Here is a 21,382-nt window from a genome sequence, read left to right on the forward strand (position 1 = left end):
GTATCTGCTGCTACCTGGGTGCAGTGAGGCGAACCTGCGAGGTGAATCACCAAAGAAGAAAGAAAGGTGAATCTAGCTGAGATGTTCCTTTAAACAAGTCAATATTTTCAGAGAAATGTAACAAATATAGGAACTGTGTTTCTAACAGTACACGGCTTACAGCATTCAGAAAGTTATTACAGCAAGTTTCAAGAAAAACTCAGAATGCATAAGGCTTTCTAATCTCCTGAAAAGTGGTCAAGCCAGAAAAGTCATTTAACTGTCACTTCTTAAAACGTACATTTCAAGAAAGGCATAGGATGGTTTATATGCACCTTGTTGATTTTCACTACTCAGTTGGGGGGAAAAAAGCCTTCTAAAAAGGATTTTACTAAATGCCATTAGTAATAAAAACAGTTGTCATAAACAGAGTGCTTTTCTTAAGGTGGAATAATGGAATTCCATTTGAAGAGAGCTGTGATCCTTAAAAGACTTCTCCACACAGCATGGCGTCATCTTGAAGTCAAGCAGAGATGATGGACGATGCTTGGTTAAGGTTAGGGTCTCCTCCATGCCCCCCAGACAACCCTCGTCTATGCCACGGGGAGGGAGACAACTGCCCTAGTGTGCTTCATCCACACCACCAGCCAGACCTGCAAAAGCTGACTTTGGAACGTGCCCCGCCACACCTGCCTTGCCTTCCCCATGCCTAGGTGACCTCAGCTGGGGCCTTGGCAAATGCTGACTTTGGTCCCTGAAATCATGGCACCCAGCCTGACACTGTGAAGCTCAATGGGGCACGTAAGGCAAGAAAAATGTTTAGAGAGAGGGGGACAGTGAGGGTGGGACGGGGGCCACACTTTCTGGAAGCAGAGGTCTCCTTCCTGCATTGTCCATTCCTCTAGGTGGGCAGTGGGTCATCGTCACCTTTACTGCACTTGCACTTGCAGCAGAGCACAAAGGGAGTGGCCAGAAGAAGAAAGGGGGACGCCACCAGAAGCAGGAGCCCAAATCCAGCGAAGATGCCCACAACCTGGAAGAAAGAATACAAACATGGGGAGTAAGGAAAGGACAGCTTGCAGGCCCTACAGCTAAAATATAAACCACACAACCACCCGTCTCCTGTCCATCCAACTGGGATTTTAACCATCTAGCCATCCACCAGCATTCATCTGTCCATTCATAGAAGTACCCATTCACGTATCTATCTACTTATGGATCCATCTATCCTTGAATCCACCCATCCACCCATTCACAATCCTCCATCCATCCATCCATCCATCCATCCATCCATCCATCCATCCGTCCGTCCGTCCATCCCTCCACTCATCTGCCTAACCACTTATCCATCCACCCAACCATCCATCCATCGCCCATATTTCTTTTGTTGCACTTTCCCCCTCTCTTCATTTCCTGCATCCTCCTTTCCTTTCTTTTCCCCCATTCCATCCATCCATGTAACCAGTGGACACATGAGCCCCTCCCACCCAACAGCCACCTGAGCCAGGCAGTGCAGTCAGTGTAGCAAAGACAAGAGCACCTGACATCCTGGTCTCAGGGGAGACCCTATCTAGTAGAGGAAGACAACAAAGGCACATCTTACTGACACTGCTCTAGGCTTCCAGGTACAAAGGGATTCCATGTGACAGACATGACATGTATTAGAGGAAGGAATGGTTCCCAATGGAAATGGATGAGATTATAAAGATGAAGAGATTATTAATATACAAGAGCTCCTAGGGCCAGCCAAATAGCTCAACAGATTAAAGTGCCTCTGCAAGCAGGCACAGGGGCTGTGAGTTCGATCCCTGGGCCTGCCATGCCAGTCCTGCTCCCAGGGAGTGCTGAGATGGCAATTGAGACTGGGTGTGGTGGCGCTTGCCTGTAATCCCAGCTCTTGGAAGGCTGTAAACAGGCAGATCACTATGAGTCTGATCTAGTAGTGATACCCTGTACCCCTGTAGACCCTCCCCCCCAAAAAAAATGAATCCCTAGAAATATATAAATGCTGAAAGGAATGGGTTTCAAATGCAGCTATGTTCAAAAGAGCACGTGGCTTTGCCCCTCCGCTACATTCCTCCCAGGTGTAAAAGGGCAGAGCCAAGACTGGAACCCGGGACTAGACCGCCACCTACTGTTCAGAGGACACACTGGGCAGCTCCACTGCTCGAGCCTGCATCCTAAACAAAGGAGGCTAAAGATCTCTGAGAGCTACTATGAGCCTAAAAAGGACACTACGCAGTAAAGCCCCCCAGATTTGTGAAAGGCCACCTTGACTTCAATATGCCCCGAAAACCAACACACACACACACACACACACACACACACACACACACACACACACATAGTGCAAAGCACGCACACTTACGAACTGCTTAATAAATGGTGTCACGTTGCATCAATAAGTCCTACGGTACTGATGCTAAGAAGCCCCCGCTGCTGCCAGCTGGAAATGCTCATTTACAGACTCACACAGAGCGAATGTCACTGTGCTCTACAGAAATTTCATGCACACTGACGTCTCCGAATCGGAAAGAACCCACAGAGAATCTCTACTCCCTTGTCCAGAATGAGCCAACACCCTCTGAGGTTCAATCCACACAAGTCCTCAGCCCCTTGCTCCTGTCTTGCCCCTGAGATGCCATCTTTGTTGCTCACCCTGTCTCTCTTGGATCTTACTTGGCGCGCTATTTGGCAAGTTGGGGTGGCCAAACTGTGACCTGATGGTGACAGGAGAGGCAGTTATTGCCAGAAGCTGACAGGAAATGAAACAGGCAGAACCAGAGAGCCGGGCAGCAGTTCAGGCTCCTGGGAGTCACTACCCAACACACACAGTGACATTTGTCTTGGCAAGCCCTTGCCCTGATTCCTTAAGCTGTACTCTGGGCAAACGCAGAACATATTCTTTGTGAGCCATCCATGCCTTCAGCCTGCTGGGTAGCACCCTGCTTGTAAAGAACAGCCGCACGGTGGTCCTGGGATGAGCCAGTTGCAAAGTAACTACTCGTGTTCTGAATGAGTGGGAAAATTCACCTCCAAACCTCATTCAAGGGCTTGGGAAAATCAAAGCCGCAGTGAAGGAACAGAATACCTTGGCTTCACTGAAACCCACATCATAACATGTGCAGAGCAGGACACAGGACACACGGAGGAACAGATGGTGACAAGGACCAGGTAGCAGCAACAGCAGGGACCAAGAGGAGAGGCCAGGAGAGCAGGTGAGCTTTAGTTTGGAGAGGGCAAAGAGGGAAAACGGAAGACATGATCGGCAAGCCCCGGGGTCTCCTGGGGGCTTGAGCAGGACCCCACACAGGCCCTCTGTCACAGGCTGCTCATCCTACAGCTTGGCGTCGATGAACATGAGGACTTGGCCACACAAACAGCACACCTCGGGCTTCCAAAAGCATCACCCCTGCCCAGAGCCTATCCTGGGAAAACACGAGGTGGGCGTCATGAACGTCCCCTCAGAGAGGCTGACTCTACTCCTCTAGTGTACCCCATGGCAGCAAGAGTGTTAGCTGCCCAACACCCAACGAGGCTGGGTGGATGTTTTAGCTCTAATAGCTTTACTGAGAGGGAATCCCCATCTCAGACAGCTCAGTCACTCACAGTTGGCAAAGCAATCCATCACTGTTTTTTCCTTATCCTTTCCTGGCATCGGCCTGTTCTTCAGGGGAGCCCAGCACTCAGCAGCACCCACAGGTAGGAAACATAGAGCCGAGGTCACAAGTAGCACATTAGATGTTACTGAAGGGACCATGGCCCCAAAGGAAGCCAGCAGAGGCACACCTCCAGCTCTGTCTCTTTGTACAGCAGGTCTTCCATCAGGGCAACTTCTAAAAATGACACACACCAGGAACACACCGTGCACCCCCATGCAGACACACACACACACACACACACACACACACACACACACACACACACAAGCGCACGCGCGTACACACACCCTTTCCTGAGATCAAAGTTCTTACCTGTGTCCGGTGCCAGATCACTGAAGCCCGGGAGTGGCCCAGCTTGTTGCGGCAGGGTCCTTTGTCATAGTGGATCAGGAGGAAGTCGTCCTGTGAAGCCAGAAAGGGGCAACAGTGAGCATCTTCTGCCGGGCTGCCCGGTGACTGGGGCCTGAGCTGTACTTCCTTCCCCTGCACACACTGCACAGCTGGCTGCTGTCACTCAGGGCAGCTGTCACCTCCCAGGAGCAGCCAGGGAGCCTGGCCAGCCCGGTGCACCTGAGGGAGTCTGGGGTCAGACTTCAGGCCCTGGTCCAAAGCAGGACACTGGCACCAGGGCTCTGTTCTGAGCTTGCACGGAAGAGCACATCTGTGCTGCCTGCTGAAGAACCAGGCCCATGCCTTCTCCAGAGCTCCTTCCAGGCACGGCTGTGTCTCACAACCCAGCTCCATGCCAACAGAGTCACCCCTGAGACTGTACCATGGTTGTCATCCCTGTCACCTGCCAATACTGGCTTCTCCCCTGTGGCGTGTTCCCTCCAACACGAGGACCACTACGAGCTTTCTGTTCTGAACCAGCTCAGGGACCATCTTGTCCCTGCAACCGCGCTGATGTCCATATCGGGCCAAGTCCTCCTTCTGGGAGGGGAGAGAGGAAGGAAGGAGGAGTAGGAGTGCTAAGGCCCAGGGCCACCAAAGGGGACAGAAGGTGGCACGGCCAGAAGAGGCCCACTGACACTCTGCTTGTTTGGGGCATTCACAGCAGAATCAAAGAGGGACACACATGGAGGCCCACGGGTCACACACAGCCCCAGAGCTGAAAGCTCAAAGGTGCCAAACAGGTCCTACTGAGTCCGGCAGGGTGTGGCTGTGACGAGGCTGCCACACCCGACGGGCAGAAACCACTGCGCTGCCTGCCACTCAACTCAGATGCTGATGGGCAGGGCCCGGACACTCTGAAAGTCTGAGCCTTTTATTTACATGGACAATCTGGATGGAAACTTCAGGAGGAATTTTCTTCTCTTTGTCTTTTTTCTTTCCTTTTTCTGATACTAAGGATTGCATCCAGGCTCTTCACACTGAACTACATCCCCAGCATTAATTATCATCATCATCATCATCATCGAGACAGGGTCCTGTTAGACTGACTCGGCTGCCCAGGCTGGGCTCTAACTTGTGATCCTCCTGCCTCAGCCTCTCAAGTGCTGGGATTACGGGCTGGCCCGTGGAACCTAGCATGCGAAAAACCTTCCACACCAATCAGTTGCTTCTCCTCTGTTCAGGTGACCTCTCCCCAAACCTGCCCTTTGTCATGGCTGTGACTCCCTTCTACCTGTCATAGCCCCAAGCGGAGGTCCAGGGCTATGCCTGTGTCTTCCTTCTATGAGGCCTTGTTTCTAACATTTCTGGACCTAAGCACAGAGCCCTGGTAACAACAGGATGAAGCAGAAGCAGTGCAGAGTGTTTACAGCTGCTGTGAGCCTGCATGTGCACAGCTGCGCTCAGGGCTCCTCCTGAGATGCCCTCCTCACTCCACCTCCCAGACACAATCCTGGCAGCTTCCAGCCCTACAGCTCGAGCCCGGGTGAGATGGCTATGAATGTCCTTCATAAACTGCCCACACCGTAACATCACTCTCCCTCCAACACTGCTCTGTACAAAGACAGGGTCACACTTCAGCAGCTCTTCCTTCCGAAGCAAAATCGGAAGCTCTTGGCTGGGAGGAAAGTTTTATGGAGGAAAAGGGCCAGGTGGATCTCCTGGGTCCAGGCAGGAGCTGGACTTTAGGAGCAGAGCAGGCAAGGAGTGGCTGCTTCGAGGGTCGCCCAAAGGCGCAAGACCCAGGCTTCATTCTGCTTCCCGGAAGGGGCAGCAGGATCTGAGAGAATACCAAGTGTCAAGCACTGTCTCCACCCACTGCTAATACTGCCCTACAGGGTCCTCAGGGGCATCTGGTAGCAAGCAAGAAACCAGGCCTGTCACTTCTTTCTACTTTAAACTTTTTTTGTGGAACTGGGGATTGAACTCAGATCCTCGCGTTTGCCAGTCAAGCGCTTATCCTACTGAGCCATCTCCCCAGCCCCTCTTTCTACTTTAGAAAAGACACATCAAGTAGCACAGTGCAGCTGGATATAGAGACTACACCATCAAGCAGCGCTCACATTTCAAAACACTTGGACCACAGTAAAGAAATGCAAAAAGGACTCAGTTGGCTCGGCAGGCCTTGAACCGTCATCCCAAGCCTGCCCTCGCCAGCACATGAGGTCAGAGCACAGCCCCTCAAAGGTGACTTTAACTCAAGAAAGGGAATCCGGTCATTCACCTTGACTGGGCAGAGGAAACAAAAGCCTTCACAGAATGGAAGGGTTTTTTTTTTTTTTTTTTTTTTTTTTTTTTTGATCTGTTCAGCTGTATTGGGTGCCATGGTAAATCCAGTAACTTAGAGTTAATAATAGAACCACAGGCTTTTGAAAGAACAACAGCCAATGCCACAGAGATCTGGCTAATTTTTTTTTAATACCAAAATCTATCTCCACATTTCCTATTCCATCAATAAGATACTTGTTTACCTCTTAACCATCCATCCAGTGGGTGGAGAAGGAGAAGCAAACTTTCTAAAGCTGCTCCACTCTGTCCAATGCCCTGAGCTCATGTGCGGGTGCAAACATTTCTCTGCATCTTTGAGGTACCCTGAGTGAGCCAAGGGGACAGTTCTGGCACCACCCAGCAACCAGGACGCTGGACAATCAAGGCAAGAAAGAAGACCGGAGGCAGATGAGCCCCCAGGCTGTGAAAACGTGAGCCTCACCCTCCTCTGTGGGAACCAGATCTCCTTGCTTCACACTGGTGATGAATGAACTGAGCGAGCCATTTTTGCTGTCTCTGGGACATCTCAGTTTGCACAGACAACTGCTTCCCACCTAAAGACACTATCAGGTCTGCTACTTAATTATACCTGTAAAATACACGGACTAGTGGGCTCTGCTGAAACTCAAATCACATGGGCTGGTGAGATAGCTCAGCTGTCTAAGCACCTGCTTGGTAAGTGCAAGGACCCAGGTTTGATCCCTGGCATGGCATGCCTTGCCATCCCTATCCCGAGCCTGGGAGTGATGGCACATGCCTTTAATCCCAGCACTGGGGAAGCTGAGACAGGAGGATAACTATGAGTCCAAGACTCCTTATCAAATAAATAAATAAATAAATAAATAAATAAATAAAAGATTAAAACTCAAATCACAGCACCACCATTGTGGTGGAAACCATCCCCCTACCATGATCAACGAGAAGAGCTGGAAGTTGAAAAGCACCTATTCCAGCAGAGCTGGGAGCTCCTGGATAAGCCTGGGGCTGGGTGTGTGATGTGCAGCAGATATAAGAGAACAATGAACAGCATGCAACCCGGCACTCTCTCCAGGCCTGGCCAGGTCCTGCTGCACAACAGGCATAGAGCATGTAAGAGGGTATCAGAGGAGGCAGCCACAGAAGCCATGAATGTCCCTGCCCCAGAACAGCAAAGGACACGCTCGTTTCCTGTCTTGCAGATGCCATGGGTGTCAAGTAAGAATGGAAGGTTCCCACACCTGCATTCTGCCATCTCTGCCTGTATTTACCCTGGCTATGCCTCTAAAGTCCCCAGCTATACATAAGAGTATTTGTTCCTCTTCCACCAAAATTCTTAAGCATGCCCTCGGTAAGAGGCTGGCTCTTGGGAGCTGACTGGATGGGTTCCCGAGAGTAGAGTCGATGGACAGGGTCAGTGTCCTACAGAGAACAGACCAGAACTCCGTCCCTCTCTGCCAAGTGATGCCACAGGGAGAAGGCGGCTGTCTAAACTCCGGGATGAAGCTCGCATCAGGAACGAGCTCTGTGGAGATCACAGCCTTTTGATTGCTTTTGGAGATGGTCTCAGGCTGGTCTTGAACTCACTCTCTGCGTGCCCAGGTTCCAGGCTACCACACCTGGTTCAGATCTGTGGGGAGTAAGATTCCCAGCCTCCCGAGCCTTAAGAAAGAAATATTTCTGCTTTAGGCTGATCTGTTTCTATGGGATGCCCCAGACCGACTGAGACAGGTTCCCCTCAGATAGGACCCATGATTCTGGGGTCCCCACCTGGAAGAGTAACATCATCAACACAGAAAAGCCCCTTCTGAGCTACTGCTGTAGAGGCCTGGAGTGGACACCACGTGCTTCAGGGCACGCCGGGCCCTTCTGCTCCCCAACCCGGCCCGTGGCTCACACAGCCCCAGCCCACGGCCAACTCACGTCCAGGGACTCCAGGCAGTACCAGCAGAAGGCATGTTTGCAGTTCTTGCACATCATCTGTGCACACCCCTCGTCCCGCTCGATGTACACCCTGCACTTGGGGCAACGTTTGATGGGCGCGGTGTCCTCGTCCAGCTTAAACCCGGAGCTGTGGGAGAAACTGCGTGAGACTCCGTATCTGGGGCCTACGCTCTGCACCCTGCTGGGGGCACGGCCCACCTGCAGGGGCTGAGACCTCTTCTTGTCAAATGAAATAAATAAAAACAGTAGACGAGGATCCAGGCAGGTGTGGCGGTGTCCACATGTAACATCACCACGGCGGGAGGCCGAGGCAGCAGAAGGACAAGTGGCGGCCCAGCCTGGGCAGCACAGCAACTTAGAGACCCTGCCTCAAAACTTTAAAAGGCCTTGGGGTGTGGAGCTCAGTACAAAGCCCTTGGGTTGAATCCCCAGTACAAGAAAGAAAAAAAGAAACAAAATGGAGATTCCAATGCTGGTCAAGCAACAGATGGAAGGGCAAAGAGAACATTTAAGAAAGAAATGCCAGGGCCCGCCAAATAGCTCAGCGGATTAAAGCAACTGCTCAGGCAGACAGCGGCTGGGGTTCGATCCCCAGTGTGCCGTGCTGGCCTCGCCCCTGGGGCACACTAAGATGGCGATTGAGACTGGGTGTGGATACACCAGTCTATAATCCCAGCTTTTGGGGGCTGAAGACAGGTGGATCACTACAAGTCTGATCTATGTAGTGAGACCCCATAGATCCTGTACTAAAATACAAAGAAAGAAAGAAAGAAAGAAAGAAAGAAAGAAAGAAAGAAAGAAAGAAAGAAAGAAAGAAAGAAAAAAGAAAGGCCTAAAAAACAAACACAAATCCCAGACACGACAGTGCATACTTGAAATTGTAGCACTCAGGAGGTGAGGAAAGAGGACTGCCATGAGCTCAAGGCCAGTCTGTGCTACACAGCAAGTTCTAATCCAGACTGAACTACATAGTGAGATGCTATCTCAAAAAAGGAAAATAAAAACCAAATAGGACATAGTGTTGCATTCCTGTAATCCTACTACTTAGGGAGGCTGAGGCTGGGATTCACCCTGTGCCCTGAGTTGCAGCCTATGGGACAGTCTCCAGCTAGAATACAGAGGGTGGGTCAACCAGCCTGCCCTGCGCTGTAATCTGGACAGAGGGGACCCGGGCTTATCCAGCATGTGGCCAGGTGTCTCCAGGAAAGGTCAAGGCTAGAGCAGGGGCACAGCTGCCCCAAGAGTGAGTGTGCAAGCCCAGGGACCACTGGATCGGAAAATGAAGAACGAGGGCGGTGGCAGCCGTGCAGCCCAGCCACGAGACTGCACACACTTGTCCGGGAGAAAGGCCTGGATGCGGTCCACTCCGCTAGTGTCAGGGTGTATAGAACAAGGCTGCTGTGTTAGTTGATATATTGTGTCAACTTGGCTAAATCAGCTCCAGCAGTTCTCAGCATGGGGGCCTAGTCCTACAGGTGGGCAGGGCCCAAGAATTGAGAAAGGCAAGAAGCTGCCCTGCCTGGTTTCCTGCCATCCCACCCCACTTCCGTGGAGAAGTACCAGCCTTCGGAGGAGCTTGGTCTTTGCAGCCGCCCCACTATGGAGGAGCTTGGATCCTCACTGTGGAGAGCCGGTCTTCGCAGTCAGCGCAGAAGGAAGAGATAGGCTTGATGGACGCCGCTGCAGCTGCTGCTCCTCCTCTGCTCGTCATTGTTTTCTGCCGCATGAACTGCTGTTGTTTGCCTTGGAGCCAGCGGAATATGGACTGAACCCTCCAGAAACTGTGAGCTAAATAAACCTTTCCTTCCTTCACTTTGGGTGTCGGGTATTTGTCCCAGCAACGAGTAAAAAGTAACTAAGACAAAATTTGGTACCAGAGTAGTGGGGTCCTTGCTGTGGCAATACCTGACAATGTGGATTACAAGCTTTTGGGACTGACTTATGGGAAGAGATGGGAAAGGTTCGGAGATGTCGCCTACAAGCGAAGCACTGGAACAGCTTCAGCTGTTCTGTATGGGAGATTCTGGTCAGAGCTCAGAAGACCAGAAGGCTGATAGAAAGCCTGCCTGTAAAGACCAGGCTGGGGAGGTTTCTGCTGGGAAGAAGGACTGCATTGGTTGTTGGACTCCAGATCATGTGTGTTTTGACTTGGCAGAAAAGTTGTCTGCATTTTGCTCGTGTCCAGAGACTTTTCCTGAAACTGAAGTTAAGCACAGTGGACTAGTTAATCTTGAAAAAGAAATTTCAAAACAGCCAAATATTGGGGCAGTGGCATGGTTGCTGTTGGGAGCTTTTTGCCAGATTTATGTTAAAAATGAAGAGCAAAGAGCCCAAAAGGATGATTTAAAACGTTGTAAGTTTGAAGACAGAGCTGAGAGGATCTCCATTGTTGAGAAGGAACAGGAGAGTGGAAAAGATGTCCTGAGGGCATCACAGGAGGTGGCAGGTTCTTGCCCTCTGTAGCCTCAGAATCACAAGGGTGAAGAACTTTGCTTTGAGGAGAAAGCTGCAGAGCCCCATGTCCCAGAATGGAGGCAGCGGCCACACCGGGTTCCAGGATGGAGGCGGCGGCCACACCAGATTACAGAATGGCGCCAACATAGAGAATTTGTTTCTCAGAATCAGAGTCAGAATGCTCAGCAGTCCAGGCACTCAGCTCCTACAGTCAAGAGAGAAGGAAGCTTGCTTACTGCTCCAGCTGGCAGCAGCCCTTGGGATCATCCACGTGGCTTTGGTTGTAGGCACATGCAGAATGCAGGCGTTCTGAAGTTCAAAGGCTTCCACCCAGATTTCAGAAGAAGGCCTGGGAGGCCAGGCAATGTGCCCCTGAGAGGGCAGTGTGTGAAGCTATGAATGAGAAGCCTATCCAGTGGAAACCTCAGAAGTTTGAAAAACCAAGGAATGTGGATGATCTAAGAAAAGCTGCAAAAAGGGAGCAAAGCAGGCCTGAGAGAAAAGCCATAGGAGCTACCCGCAGAAGTGCCACAGGGGTGGAGCCACGTAAGGCTTTTGGAGCTCACAACTCATTACAGGGTACTTTGAATGGTCCACAGGGAACTACAGGACTTAATGTTTGCCCTTCTGGACCTTGGACTTGTTTTGGTCCCAATTGTTTGTATGCAGCTGTGTATCCCTTTTGGAATGGCAGTGCTTATCTTGTGCCTTTGAATGTTGGAAGAGTTTAACTTTTCATTTGTAGAGGGGCTCACAGCTAAGTTTGCCTAAGATCTTGCAAGTTAGGGACTTGGACTTTTCAGCGTTGCTGAAACTGGTAGGACTTTGGCAACTCTTAGAGATGGACTAAAATGTCTTGCATAAACGGTTGTGCATGAGTCTTTGGAGGGCCAGGGGTAACATGTCATGGTTCTAATACAATGTTGGAATTGTAAAATGTTTAAGCATGTCTGTGTACCTGGAAATTGGCTTAAAAAAGTATATGTCTAGTTGCCAAGTTGACAAGGGGTGGATTGTGTTAGTTGATACATTGTGTCAACTTGGCTGAATCAGCTCCAGCAATTCTCAGCATGGGGGCCTAGCCCTGCAGGTGGGCAGGGGCCAGGAATTGAGAAAGGCAGGAAGCCGCCCTGCCTGGTTTCCTGCCATCCCGCCCCACTTCCGTGGAGAAGTGCCAGTCTTCGGAGGAGCTTGATCTTTGCAGCACGCCAATCTTCAGGAGCTCCAATCTTCACTGTGGAGCGCCGGTCTTTGCAGTCAGTGTAGAAGGAAGAGAGAGGCTTGATGGACGCCGCTGCAGATGCTGCTCCTCCTCTGCTCTTCATTGTTTTCTGCCACATGAACTGCTGTCGTTTGCTTTGGAGCCAGCGGAATATGGACTGAACCCTCCAGTAACTGTGAGCTAAACAAACCTTTCCTTCCTTCATTTTGGGTGTTGGGTATTTGTCCCAGCAACGAGTAAAAAATAACTAAGACAGCTGCTAAGTCCACCTGGGCAAGGACCCGGCCATCTGCTGTGGCGCTGGCAGAGGCCAAAGGCACACCAGGGCTTCCGCACATCTTCCTCCAGACTCAGTATTTCAGGGCAACACAGGCTCCTTGGCCTGAGGCCGCCGCAGCCCTGTGCGTGGTGATGCCTCTGGCTTCCCTAGCCCCTGCTAAGGCCCTTCCTGCGGCCACATTCGAAGCTCTCTCTGGACTCCTGTAGTCTTAGAGAAAGGCAAGTGTCATGGAATTAAGCCCTGCACAGTGATTCCAACTGTGCCAGATCCTTCCCGTTGATGGCACCAGCCAGCGGCACTCACCAATTTTTATTATATAATAAAATATATAATACTATGATACTGGGATGGCCAAACAGCTTAGCGGATTAAAGTGCTTGCTTAGGCAGAGGACAGACGCAGGGGTTCAATTCCTGGCATGCAGTGCCAGCCCGACCCTCGGGGTGCTCCAAGATGGTGACTGAGACTGGGCACGGTGGTGCGCTCCTGTAATCGCAGTGCTTGGGAGGCTGAAAACAGGAGATCACTACGAGTCAGGAGAATCACTACGAGTCCAAGCTACATAGTAAGACCCTGTAGATCCTGTAGACCTTGTCCTAAATACATTTAAAAAATAATAATATAATACTAAAAGAAGATAATGATATACTATATGTATATATAATAATATATAATACACACATATGTATATATAATTTCTAAAGAGAATATAAAAGAGTAAAAAAGCCATTAGAAACAATACAAAATTTCACTCAACAAAATGAAAGGCGCTCGACAGTGGCTGTTATATTGCATATGGCTGTCTTCAAATTAGTTGTTCAAATTACCAAATACAAGCCTGTAAGATTGGTCACAGCTTGTAAAGATTCTGAGGAAAGAGAACTCCAGAGCTGCGGCAGAAAGCAGCAAGGACCATGGGATAAGCGTGTTCCCGGTGAGAAGGAGGATTCTCAGGGGAATTCCTGGCAATGCGTCTGTTACTGTAACGCTCTTTCTAAGTTTAAATCTTCACTTTTTCTGGGCAGACAGAGTGGAGTGCAGTCCTCAGGCCTCTTGCTATGTGCAGGGTCTTTCCCAGGGCATGGGGGCAAGGGCAGGCATAGTAAGGAGCATGCATGGGTCAAATGGCCCTCCAGGGGCCGAGTGTGTGCTGAGGCAGAGTCTGCAGTCACGTGCTCTTTGAGGCACTTCCAGGGAGGATGCAAGCCCCTTTCCCTTCCCCCTTCCAGCCCGCTCTTGAGGGTACCTGGTCTCCCCTGGCAGGAAGGTGATAGGCATGGTCTCCGAGCAGCCTTGGCCGGGATGCCAGCGAGCTTTGCAGGCCGAGCAGAACTCCATGTGACATGACTTGCATTGCACCAGTTGCGGCGTCTGCAGCCCCAGGTCCTGGAGCTGGCACACAGCCTGGCAGGTGGATGCCGGGCACCATGTCCGGCAGGGATCGAAAAGCACCTCTAGGGTAAGGAGAGAGAATGGCCAATCAGACCTGGGAGGAGAGGGGTCCAGCATTGAGGACCACATCTGGGTGATGATGGCAGGCACAGCAGACTTCTCTCAACTACAGAACTTATGCCCCTGGCTCCCTGGGATTCCTGGCTTGCAGCACACCCTGGGCTCAGTCCTAGGTCCTTTCAGTCTGTAAATCTGTGCCCACCTCCGAGCCAGGCCCTGTGTTCTCTTCTGTTCTTATAACCTGGCTTGAGGATCAGCACACAAGGTGCAATTAAAAATGTTTATTAGACTATGGAAAGGTCCTGAGAGGCTGAGTTAGGAGGATTGTAAGTTGGAATCCAGCATGGGCAGCACAGCGAGACTCCTGTCTCAGGAAAAAGAAGAAGAAAACAAAACAAAACAAAACAAAACAAAACATTAGAAGGGCTAGGTTGTTGGTCCATGCAAAGCAGCCCTGGGTTCAGTTCGCAGTACTGCAAAATAAAGAGCAGAGGGGAAAGACAGGAAGGAAGAAGGGTGGCTGAATTCTTCTAACTGGACCTTCTCCTACCTAAGGCCGTCTCCCCTCCCAAACATAAACCTACTCCATGAGCTAAGAGCTGAGTATAATAATACTGCACCCGCCAAGCTTGGCCTTTACATCAGATCCCAAGTTTCCAAGGGGCCTCCTGTTTTGGAATTAGGGAGTTTCTTTTTAAAAACAAGATTCCTGTTCTTTCACATCCTTGTCCAAAACTATGGAGATAACTGGCCTTCCCTTCATGCCTGGCTGTCAGTGTCACTTTCCCTTGAGTGCAGCAGGTACTGAACTCTTGGGGGACTGGGCACCGTCTAACATCTACCACCAAAGAGCCACAAGAATCTGCAGCATCAGGGCTGCTTTCAAGGACTTCCCAGTGGCTTCTCATCAGAGCTGTCCTGGGAGATCCCCTACAGGGAACTGCACTGTACTAAGGCAAAATGGGAAGCAAAGTGAGTCCCTAGCAGAGTCTGAGACAGACAGGCTCAGTTTCCTCAGCACCAAGGACACCAGGGGCACCAAAAGCACGCGAACACAGCACCACAGAAGACCTGCAGCTTCGTTAGGTCCTCCCTTGATGTGACCTCCCAGATGTGCACACATGTGTCCCCTTGTGATCACCACGTGTCCCCAGTACACAGGCTGGACGCAGGGCTCTGGGGACAGTGCTGGTCAGACACCAGCTTGGTAAGAACAGGACCATCTCACAGAGGCCTGGGCCCATTCTGTACAAGGCCTGAGGCGATGGCTGAAATCTTTGCAGCCTGTGTGGCTTCTGCGATTTTGTGGCATCTCCTCAGTTTTGCTTTTGAAGTTAAAAGCAGAGAGCGATCTGTAAACAGGGTTCCAGGAAACCTTGATTCCAGTAGCCCTGGGCTGGCTGGTTGCCAAAGGCAGTCAACTCCCTATCCAATAAAACAAACCCTGCATTTTTCATTTTAAAAAAAAAAGGTGAATTAACCAACAGCACAAAACTATCAGATCCACAGAGCTGAAAGGACATGAAGAACTTGACCAGAAAGGGAACACTGCACTCAGCAGGTGCTTTTCATGGGGGCCTGCAGGCTGACGATGCCAAACTCTCAAGGTGCTCCTGGTACGAGAGAAGGAATGGATCAGCTCTCGACTCAGTAGCTAATGTTTTTGCTATCTGCCTTTCCAAGAAGATTCCTGGCCATTACACGTGTAGATAGAAAACGTAATTTTTAAAATACAATAGATGTTTAAATTTTCTAAAACCTTATCATAGTAAAACACAGGCTGCCATGAATCTCTTGCAAAATCTTTGCCCTCACTTTGAACACACTCATCCCAGCATTGTCCCTATTATTTCCTTCTCCTTCTCCTTCTCCTTCTCCTTCTCCTTCTCCTTCTCCTTCTCCTTCTCCTTCTCCTTCTCCATTTTATGTATTTGGTTCAAGGTCTCACTACAAGCTTGGATGTATAGCGATCCTCCTGTTTCACCCTCTCCAGCACTGGGATTACAGGGGTGCACCACCATGCCTGGTCTCGGGGGTTGGCTTGGCAGACCTGGGAAGGGATGGGGTCAGCACCGCATGCAGTACCAGGTCCCTGTGTTTGCACAGGCAGACACTTAGGCTGCTGATCTATCTCCACGGCCCCTCTCCTGACTTCCTGCAGCAGCTCTGGAGTCCTCTTTCCTGAGGGTCTTTGCTTTCACCGTCCTGGCTGCTTCCATGTCCTGAATGGCTTCAAAACGCTTCCCTTTCATGGCCATGTTGACTTTAGGAACAAGCCAGGGGCCAGTCACACAGTAAGCCACCACATCCTGTAGGGAGTGAGGCAGGTGAAGACGCAGCATCATTTTTATAAGCTGCCTTTCCACTGGCTGGTGCTCAGAGGCAGCAGCAGTCCTCGTATTTGTGATCAAACCTGGTAAAAACCCTCAGGTAAGAGGACTCCAGAGAAAGGGGGGAAAAAAAAAAAAAGACTCCACAGTTGCTGCAGAAAGTAGCAAGGATGGTGGGATGAGTGTGTGAGAAGCAAGGGGGAGGATTTTGAGGAGGATCTGTGGCAACGTGTCTTTCACTATAACACCATATTTAGGGTTAAGCACTCACCATGTATTTTTGATGTTCCATAAGCCTATGTACCTACCTGTCTGTTTCACATGTGTCTAATTGTGACCCTCAACACATACCAGATCTTGTACAGTGCACTGTGCCTACTGTATTTTCTCTCTCTCTCTCTCTCTCTCTCTCTCTCTCTCTCTCTCTATATATATATATATATATGACATGCTCTTAACTAAGCCTAACTGTACTTTCCAGGGCAGCAGCAGAAACTAGCAAAGTGCATCAGTACTGCAGTAGCATTGCCGAGAGTGTCATTAGCGTTGGTATACTGAAGTCTCCCAGTGAAGGAGGTTTCTAAACACGGTAGTCTCAGGAGCTGTCTGTTCTATTGAGGCCTGACTGTTGGGAGACACCCTGGCCTGTTGTTCAATCTGAGCTTTACTTCCTTTAAAAAAAAAGAAAGAAAGAAGAGAAAGAGGGACTGGGGATATAGCTCAGTGGCATAAGCACCTGCGTGACAAACACAAGGTCCCAAGTTCAATCCCCAGTACTGAGAAAGGGGGGAGGGAGAGAGGGAAGGGGGATGGAGGAGAGAGAGAGAGAGAGAGAGAGAGAGAGAGAGAGAGAGAGAGAGAGAGAGAGAGAAATCCAATAGTAACAGATGTTGGTGAAGCTGTGGGGAAGAGGAACCCTCCTCCACTGTTGGTGGGAATGCAAAGTGGTACAACCCCTCTGGAAATCAGCATGAAGATTCCTCAAGAAGCCCAGAAATCCCACTGGACCCAGCCATTCCTCTTCTAGAGAACGTCCTTAAAGACAACACAGTACAGCGATCCATGCACACGCTTCTTTACAGCAGCACAACCCATAATCGCTACATGTCCTGCACGTCCACCAATGAATGGATAAAGAAAAAATAGCGTCTATGCCCAGTGGAATACCACTCTGCCATCAAGAAGGATAAAGCTGGGTCAAGTGTAGGAAAAGGCCGCACCTCGAGACCATAATGTTAGCAGACCTATGAGCTTCAGTACTGCGTTCTCTCAGACAAGGAAGCTCTTCCCACCCACAAGTAGAGTTCACCAGGCGTGAGAACAGGTGCTCAGACGGCAAAGCAGCTCCATAGCCTGGCTTCGGCCTTGCCTAGGGCTTCTGCTGGAAAAGCCCAGTGTGGTGGCAGTGCCCTTCCAGCGCTCAGGAGCCTGGGGCAGGAGGATCGCTGCAAATTGAAGGCCAGCCTGGGCTACTCAGTGAGTACAAGGCCAGCCTGAACCACAGAGTGAGACGCTGCCTCAAAAAATCAAGAAAGAGGAAGAAAAGGAAGCAGAAATGTTTACATTAGCATCAGGGCCCGTCAACTCCCATGAGACTGCGGCTAAAGAAAGAAAGACACACTTGGAATCAAGCTTGCTTTAGGATTTTTTTGGTAACTAACTATTGTCAATACTCAGCCACTCATGCCTCCTGCGGAGCTGCCCTCCAGGGCTGCATTACAGCGAATTGAAATCAGTTTTCTCACCCAGGGCTGCCCCATTGGTCCAAGGGCCCAGCTGTGAGCCAGGGCTATATTTTAACTAAGAGCCTCACGTTTCATTTGGACAGACCATTTGTCATTTCAAGTCTGAGTCCCTTTTAAAAAAAAAAACAAAAATACATTTAGCGCTATGTTCGTTAAATGATTTCAAGCAATCAGCTCAAAAGGCATTTTTTTAATTTAGGTCAAGTTGGCTTCAATTTTATGCAAGAGAGAGAAGAGGGAGAGAAAAAGTCTCTTAGACTTGGCCGAAGTACTAAACAAAAAAGCTGAAATTATTAAGTAGGAAAATTTACCCACCTGCATTTTAAATTAAATTCAGTATCATCGAAAGTTCATATTCTTGTAACCCAAACAACTCCAGATTTCTGCCACAATTCTCTCTGGAAAGTATTTTTAGAAAGGCCTGCAAGTCTTAGGCATGCAAATTAATCCATTTTGTAGGTCAACCAACCAGCACCCACTGCACAATGCCACAACTGCACTAAAAAACGCCCCAAAGCGCATCAGAGATGCCGTTTACACAAACTCGTGAAGGCAAGCTTCAAGGCCGGGAAAACAAATCTTGCTTTCTAAAAAATTAAGTTGCCCATGCATTTGCAGTTCTCGTTTTTGAAAAGCAAGCCTGCAGAGAAAATATACTTGGCTTTGGCGTTTCTTTTAAAAATTAAAAACAAACAAATAAACTCTTAAATCCCACAAGCTTTTTCTCTGGTCCAACCTGCTATTTCCAGTCAGTGTTTCCATGTAAATCTGAGGTTCTGGGTCATAGCAGACATAGGCAGGAGCTTGTCCCAGGACAGGGTGATTAGACCCCAGGGGTGAACGCCCTGGCTGTGGATCTGGGAACCCTAGAAGTGACCTCAGAACAAAGCCCTGTAGAGGAGGCATCTCCTGCCTGTCTCTCCCTCTGCCCTGTGTACAGCGGCCCCAGGCGCAGAACATATGTGAAAATGGGGCCAAACTGTATCTGCGACTCTTTAAAATAAGTTTTATAGCTGAGCATGGTGGTGCATGCCTGCAGTCCTGGCACTCAGGGATGCTGAGGCAGGAAGATCAGAAGTTCTAGCCCAGCCTGGGTAACTTTGTGAGTTCATGAGTCCCTGTCTCAGAATTAAAATTAGAAAGGGCTGAGGATGTAGCTCAGTGCAAACGCCCTGGGTTTAATCCCCAAGTACCCACCCCCTAAAACTGTTTTAATGATGTTTTTAGAAGGCAAATGTGTTTTGGTGCTTTGCAGTGTGGTTCCCCAAGTCAAAGCTGACATTGTATGTACATCAGTGCCAACTCCTTCCTCACAGGACCTCAAAAGATCCCTAGGTCCATGTCAGGCCAGGCCCAGGAAGAACTGTGCAGCGCTGGCAGTTGGGGGTCATGACTACGGATGGGGAGTCTGGCCCTTAAACCCAGCAAAGTAAGAGCCAGGCAGGCGTCAGCCATGCCAGTGGTCAGGACAGCAGGTACTGACAGGTCTGCCTGCTGGCTGTGGCTCCTTGTGAGGCACACAGTTCAGTCACCCACCAATTCCAGCACCCTATTTGTGGAGTGCTGAATCAGTAAAGAAAGGGCCCTGGACTCTGCCTGCTGCTGGGACCAGACTCAAGGCAACAACTACAGTGCCCAGTCTCCCACCACCTCCCATGACTTAGGGTCATTTACACTCAGGACCCACCTACGGGCCCAGCCCTGGAGCCACTAGGCCAAGACCAAGCTGAAGAGTCGTGCCCCACAAAGGTCAGGTCTCGCAATCACCCCCACACCCCCAATCCCTGTGGACAAATGGTATTTCCTGGGCTCCCCCTGCAAGTGATGGCTCCACAGCCAAGACTTGGGAACTTCGAGCAATCAGCCAATCCAGTAGGTCAGCCGAAGCCCAGAAGCTCTGCATCTACCAGCATCACCACAGCCACCCAAGGGTCACACCCCCAGGCACATCCCTATCCTACTGGACATCAAAGTCCCCTGATACCCTGAGCCACCTACCTCTTTCAAACTGTAGCTTTTTGTATCTTTGCATTATTTCAGCCGCAACCATGCATTCGATCTAAAGGAGAGAAAAAAGCGGAGTTAGTCAAAGACAAAGCAACACAAAGCTGCCCCTCAGCCCGGACTCCCTCTGCACATGCCTCGTTCTCCTGCAGGTGGCCCTGCTTGGGACATGCAGCATCTGGGCAGCTGATTGCAGTTTCGAGCCCTTCCTTGATCAAGAGCTCCACATACTGTTTCAGGCACTGGAAGCAACACAGAGAAGAGTCCGTAAGCATCTCCACCTCCACGCATCCAAGCCCAGGAGTGCACGAAAAAAACGGCCAGCCAAGCTTCTCTTTTCATTTTACGCTTTTTGCCATGTAGCTCCCAGCAACCACCAACTGGGAAACCTGAGGTTTGATTCATGTGCCAAGAATTTATGGGGTACCACCCAGCTGCAGGTCAGAGAGCTGAGGGTGGGGGCTGGCTCTGCACACAACAGCGCAAACACAAGGCCAACGCTTGGCAGGGAGAAAGGAAGAAAGTGGTGGGGTGTGGTAGGAAGGAAGACATTTCTCACATACAGGAGCGATATCAGGCACCTACTAAATTTTGTATCGTACATTGTTTCTTTAATTCTTCAGAATTTTTTTTTCTGGAAGTACTGGGGACTGAAGTCAGGGTGTTTGCACTGAGCTACAGCATCCCTGGCTCATTTTTAATTTTCAATTTTGACACCGGGTCGGGGAAGTCATTTAGGATCAGCTCAGTCTTGCAGTCCTCCTGCTTCAGAATTCCAGGATTGCGAGCATGAGGAAGTCACTAGGCACTGACAGAGGGAGCTCATGGGACTCTAGGGGTGGGCGAGCCCAGGCTAGGCATGAGACCAGAAGGCAGGACTGTCCACAGTGTGAGGATGAGGAAGGGAGGAGACAGAGGAGAGGGGAGTCCTGCTGAGTCCAGAGGCCTGAATTGTGGTCCTGCTTGGTTCTGAGGTAAGGAAGGGAAATGAGGTGTCCTGTGCAGAGTCACTCAACATAAGGAGGGACTCAAGTCTCTTGAGAGCTTTGCAACTAGACAGATAGGAGCACACCCGGTTCCTCCAACCAGAGGCCATGAAACAGTGATTTGATACGGGGAGCCATCAATTCCTTGGTGACAAAACAGGGTGCCCTTATAGCTGAACCTTGCACTGGTAAAAATAATGCATCTAAGATGGGCATGGGGGTGCAGATCTGCCATCCCAGCACGTGGAGGATTACTGCACCTGCTAGCCAGCTTGGGCTCTACAGGGAGTTCAAGTCCAGCCTGAGCTATAGAGTAAGATCATGGTGAAAGAGCACGAGAGTGAGAGAGATAGAGAGAGAGACAGACAGACAGACACAGAGAGAGAGACAATGAGACAGAAAAAGACAAAGACAGAGAGAGAGAGAGAGAGAGAGAGAGAGAGAGAGAGAGAGAGAGAGAGGAGGCCAAGAGCACTGACTTACATTTATCGCAATTCTTCGCACTTAGTACCAAGAAATCAGTGCCTGATATTATCTTATCTGTCCACCTCTGTGATGCATTTCATATACTGAGCCATTTTAGAAAAAACAACCTTTAGCAACAAGATCAGGATTTTACTTTCTATAATTAAGTTTGCATAATTTAGGACTTAGAGGGGTCTTAAACCAAATTGTAATGGTACTGGGCAG

The 21,382-nt window shown here is 50.0% G+C and overlaps 1 protein-coding gene across 2 annotated transcripts in view; it reads right to left on the reverse strand.

Moving 5' to 3' along the window:
• Positions 1-768: 768 nt before the first annotated feature.
• Rnf144a (ring finger protein 144A) overlaps positions 769-21,382 on the reverse strand; it is a 100,359-nt gene continuing 79,745 nt past the window's right edge. For both annotated transcript variants that reach the window (XM_004644591.2, XM_023704808.1), the window contains 6 exons: positions 19,844-19,948; positions 19,701-19,761; positions 13,422-13,629; positions 8,199-8,346; positions 3,954-4,043; positions 769-1,012 (listed from right to left, as the gene is read on the reverse strand). In XM_004644591.2, the coding sequence (XP_004644648.1) occupies positions 881-1,012; positions 3,954-4,043; positions 8,199-8,346; positions 13,422-13,629; positions 19,701-19,761; positions 19,844-19,948 (744 nt within the window). In that variant the 3' untranslated portion in view covers positions 769-880. The remainder of the gene's footprint in view (positions 1,013-3,953; positions 4,044-8,198; positions 8,347-13,421; positions 13,630-19,700; positions 19,762-19,843; positions 19,949-21,382) is intronic.

This window comes from Octodon degus, unplaced genomic scaffold (assembly GCF_000260255.1).
Source record: "Octodon degus isolate 3935 unplaced genomic scaffold, OctDeg1.0 scaffold00204, whole genome shotgun sequence".
Classification (NCBI taxonomy): Eukaryota; Metazoa; Chordata; class Mammalia; order Rodentia; family Octodontidae; genus Octodon; species Octodon degus.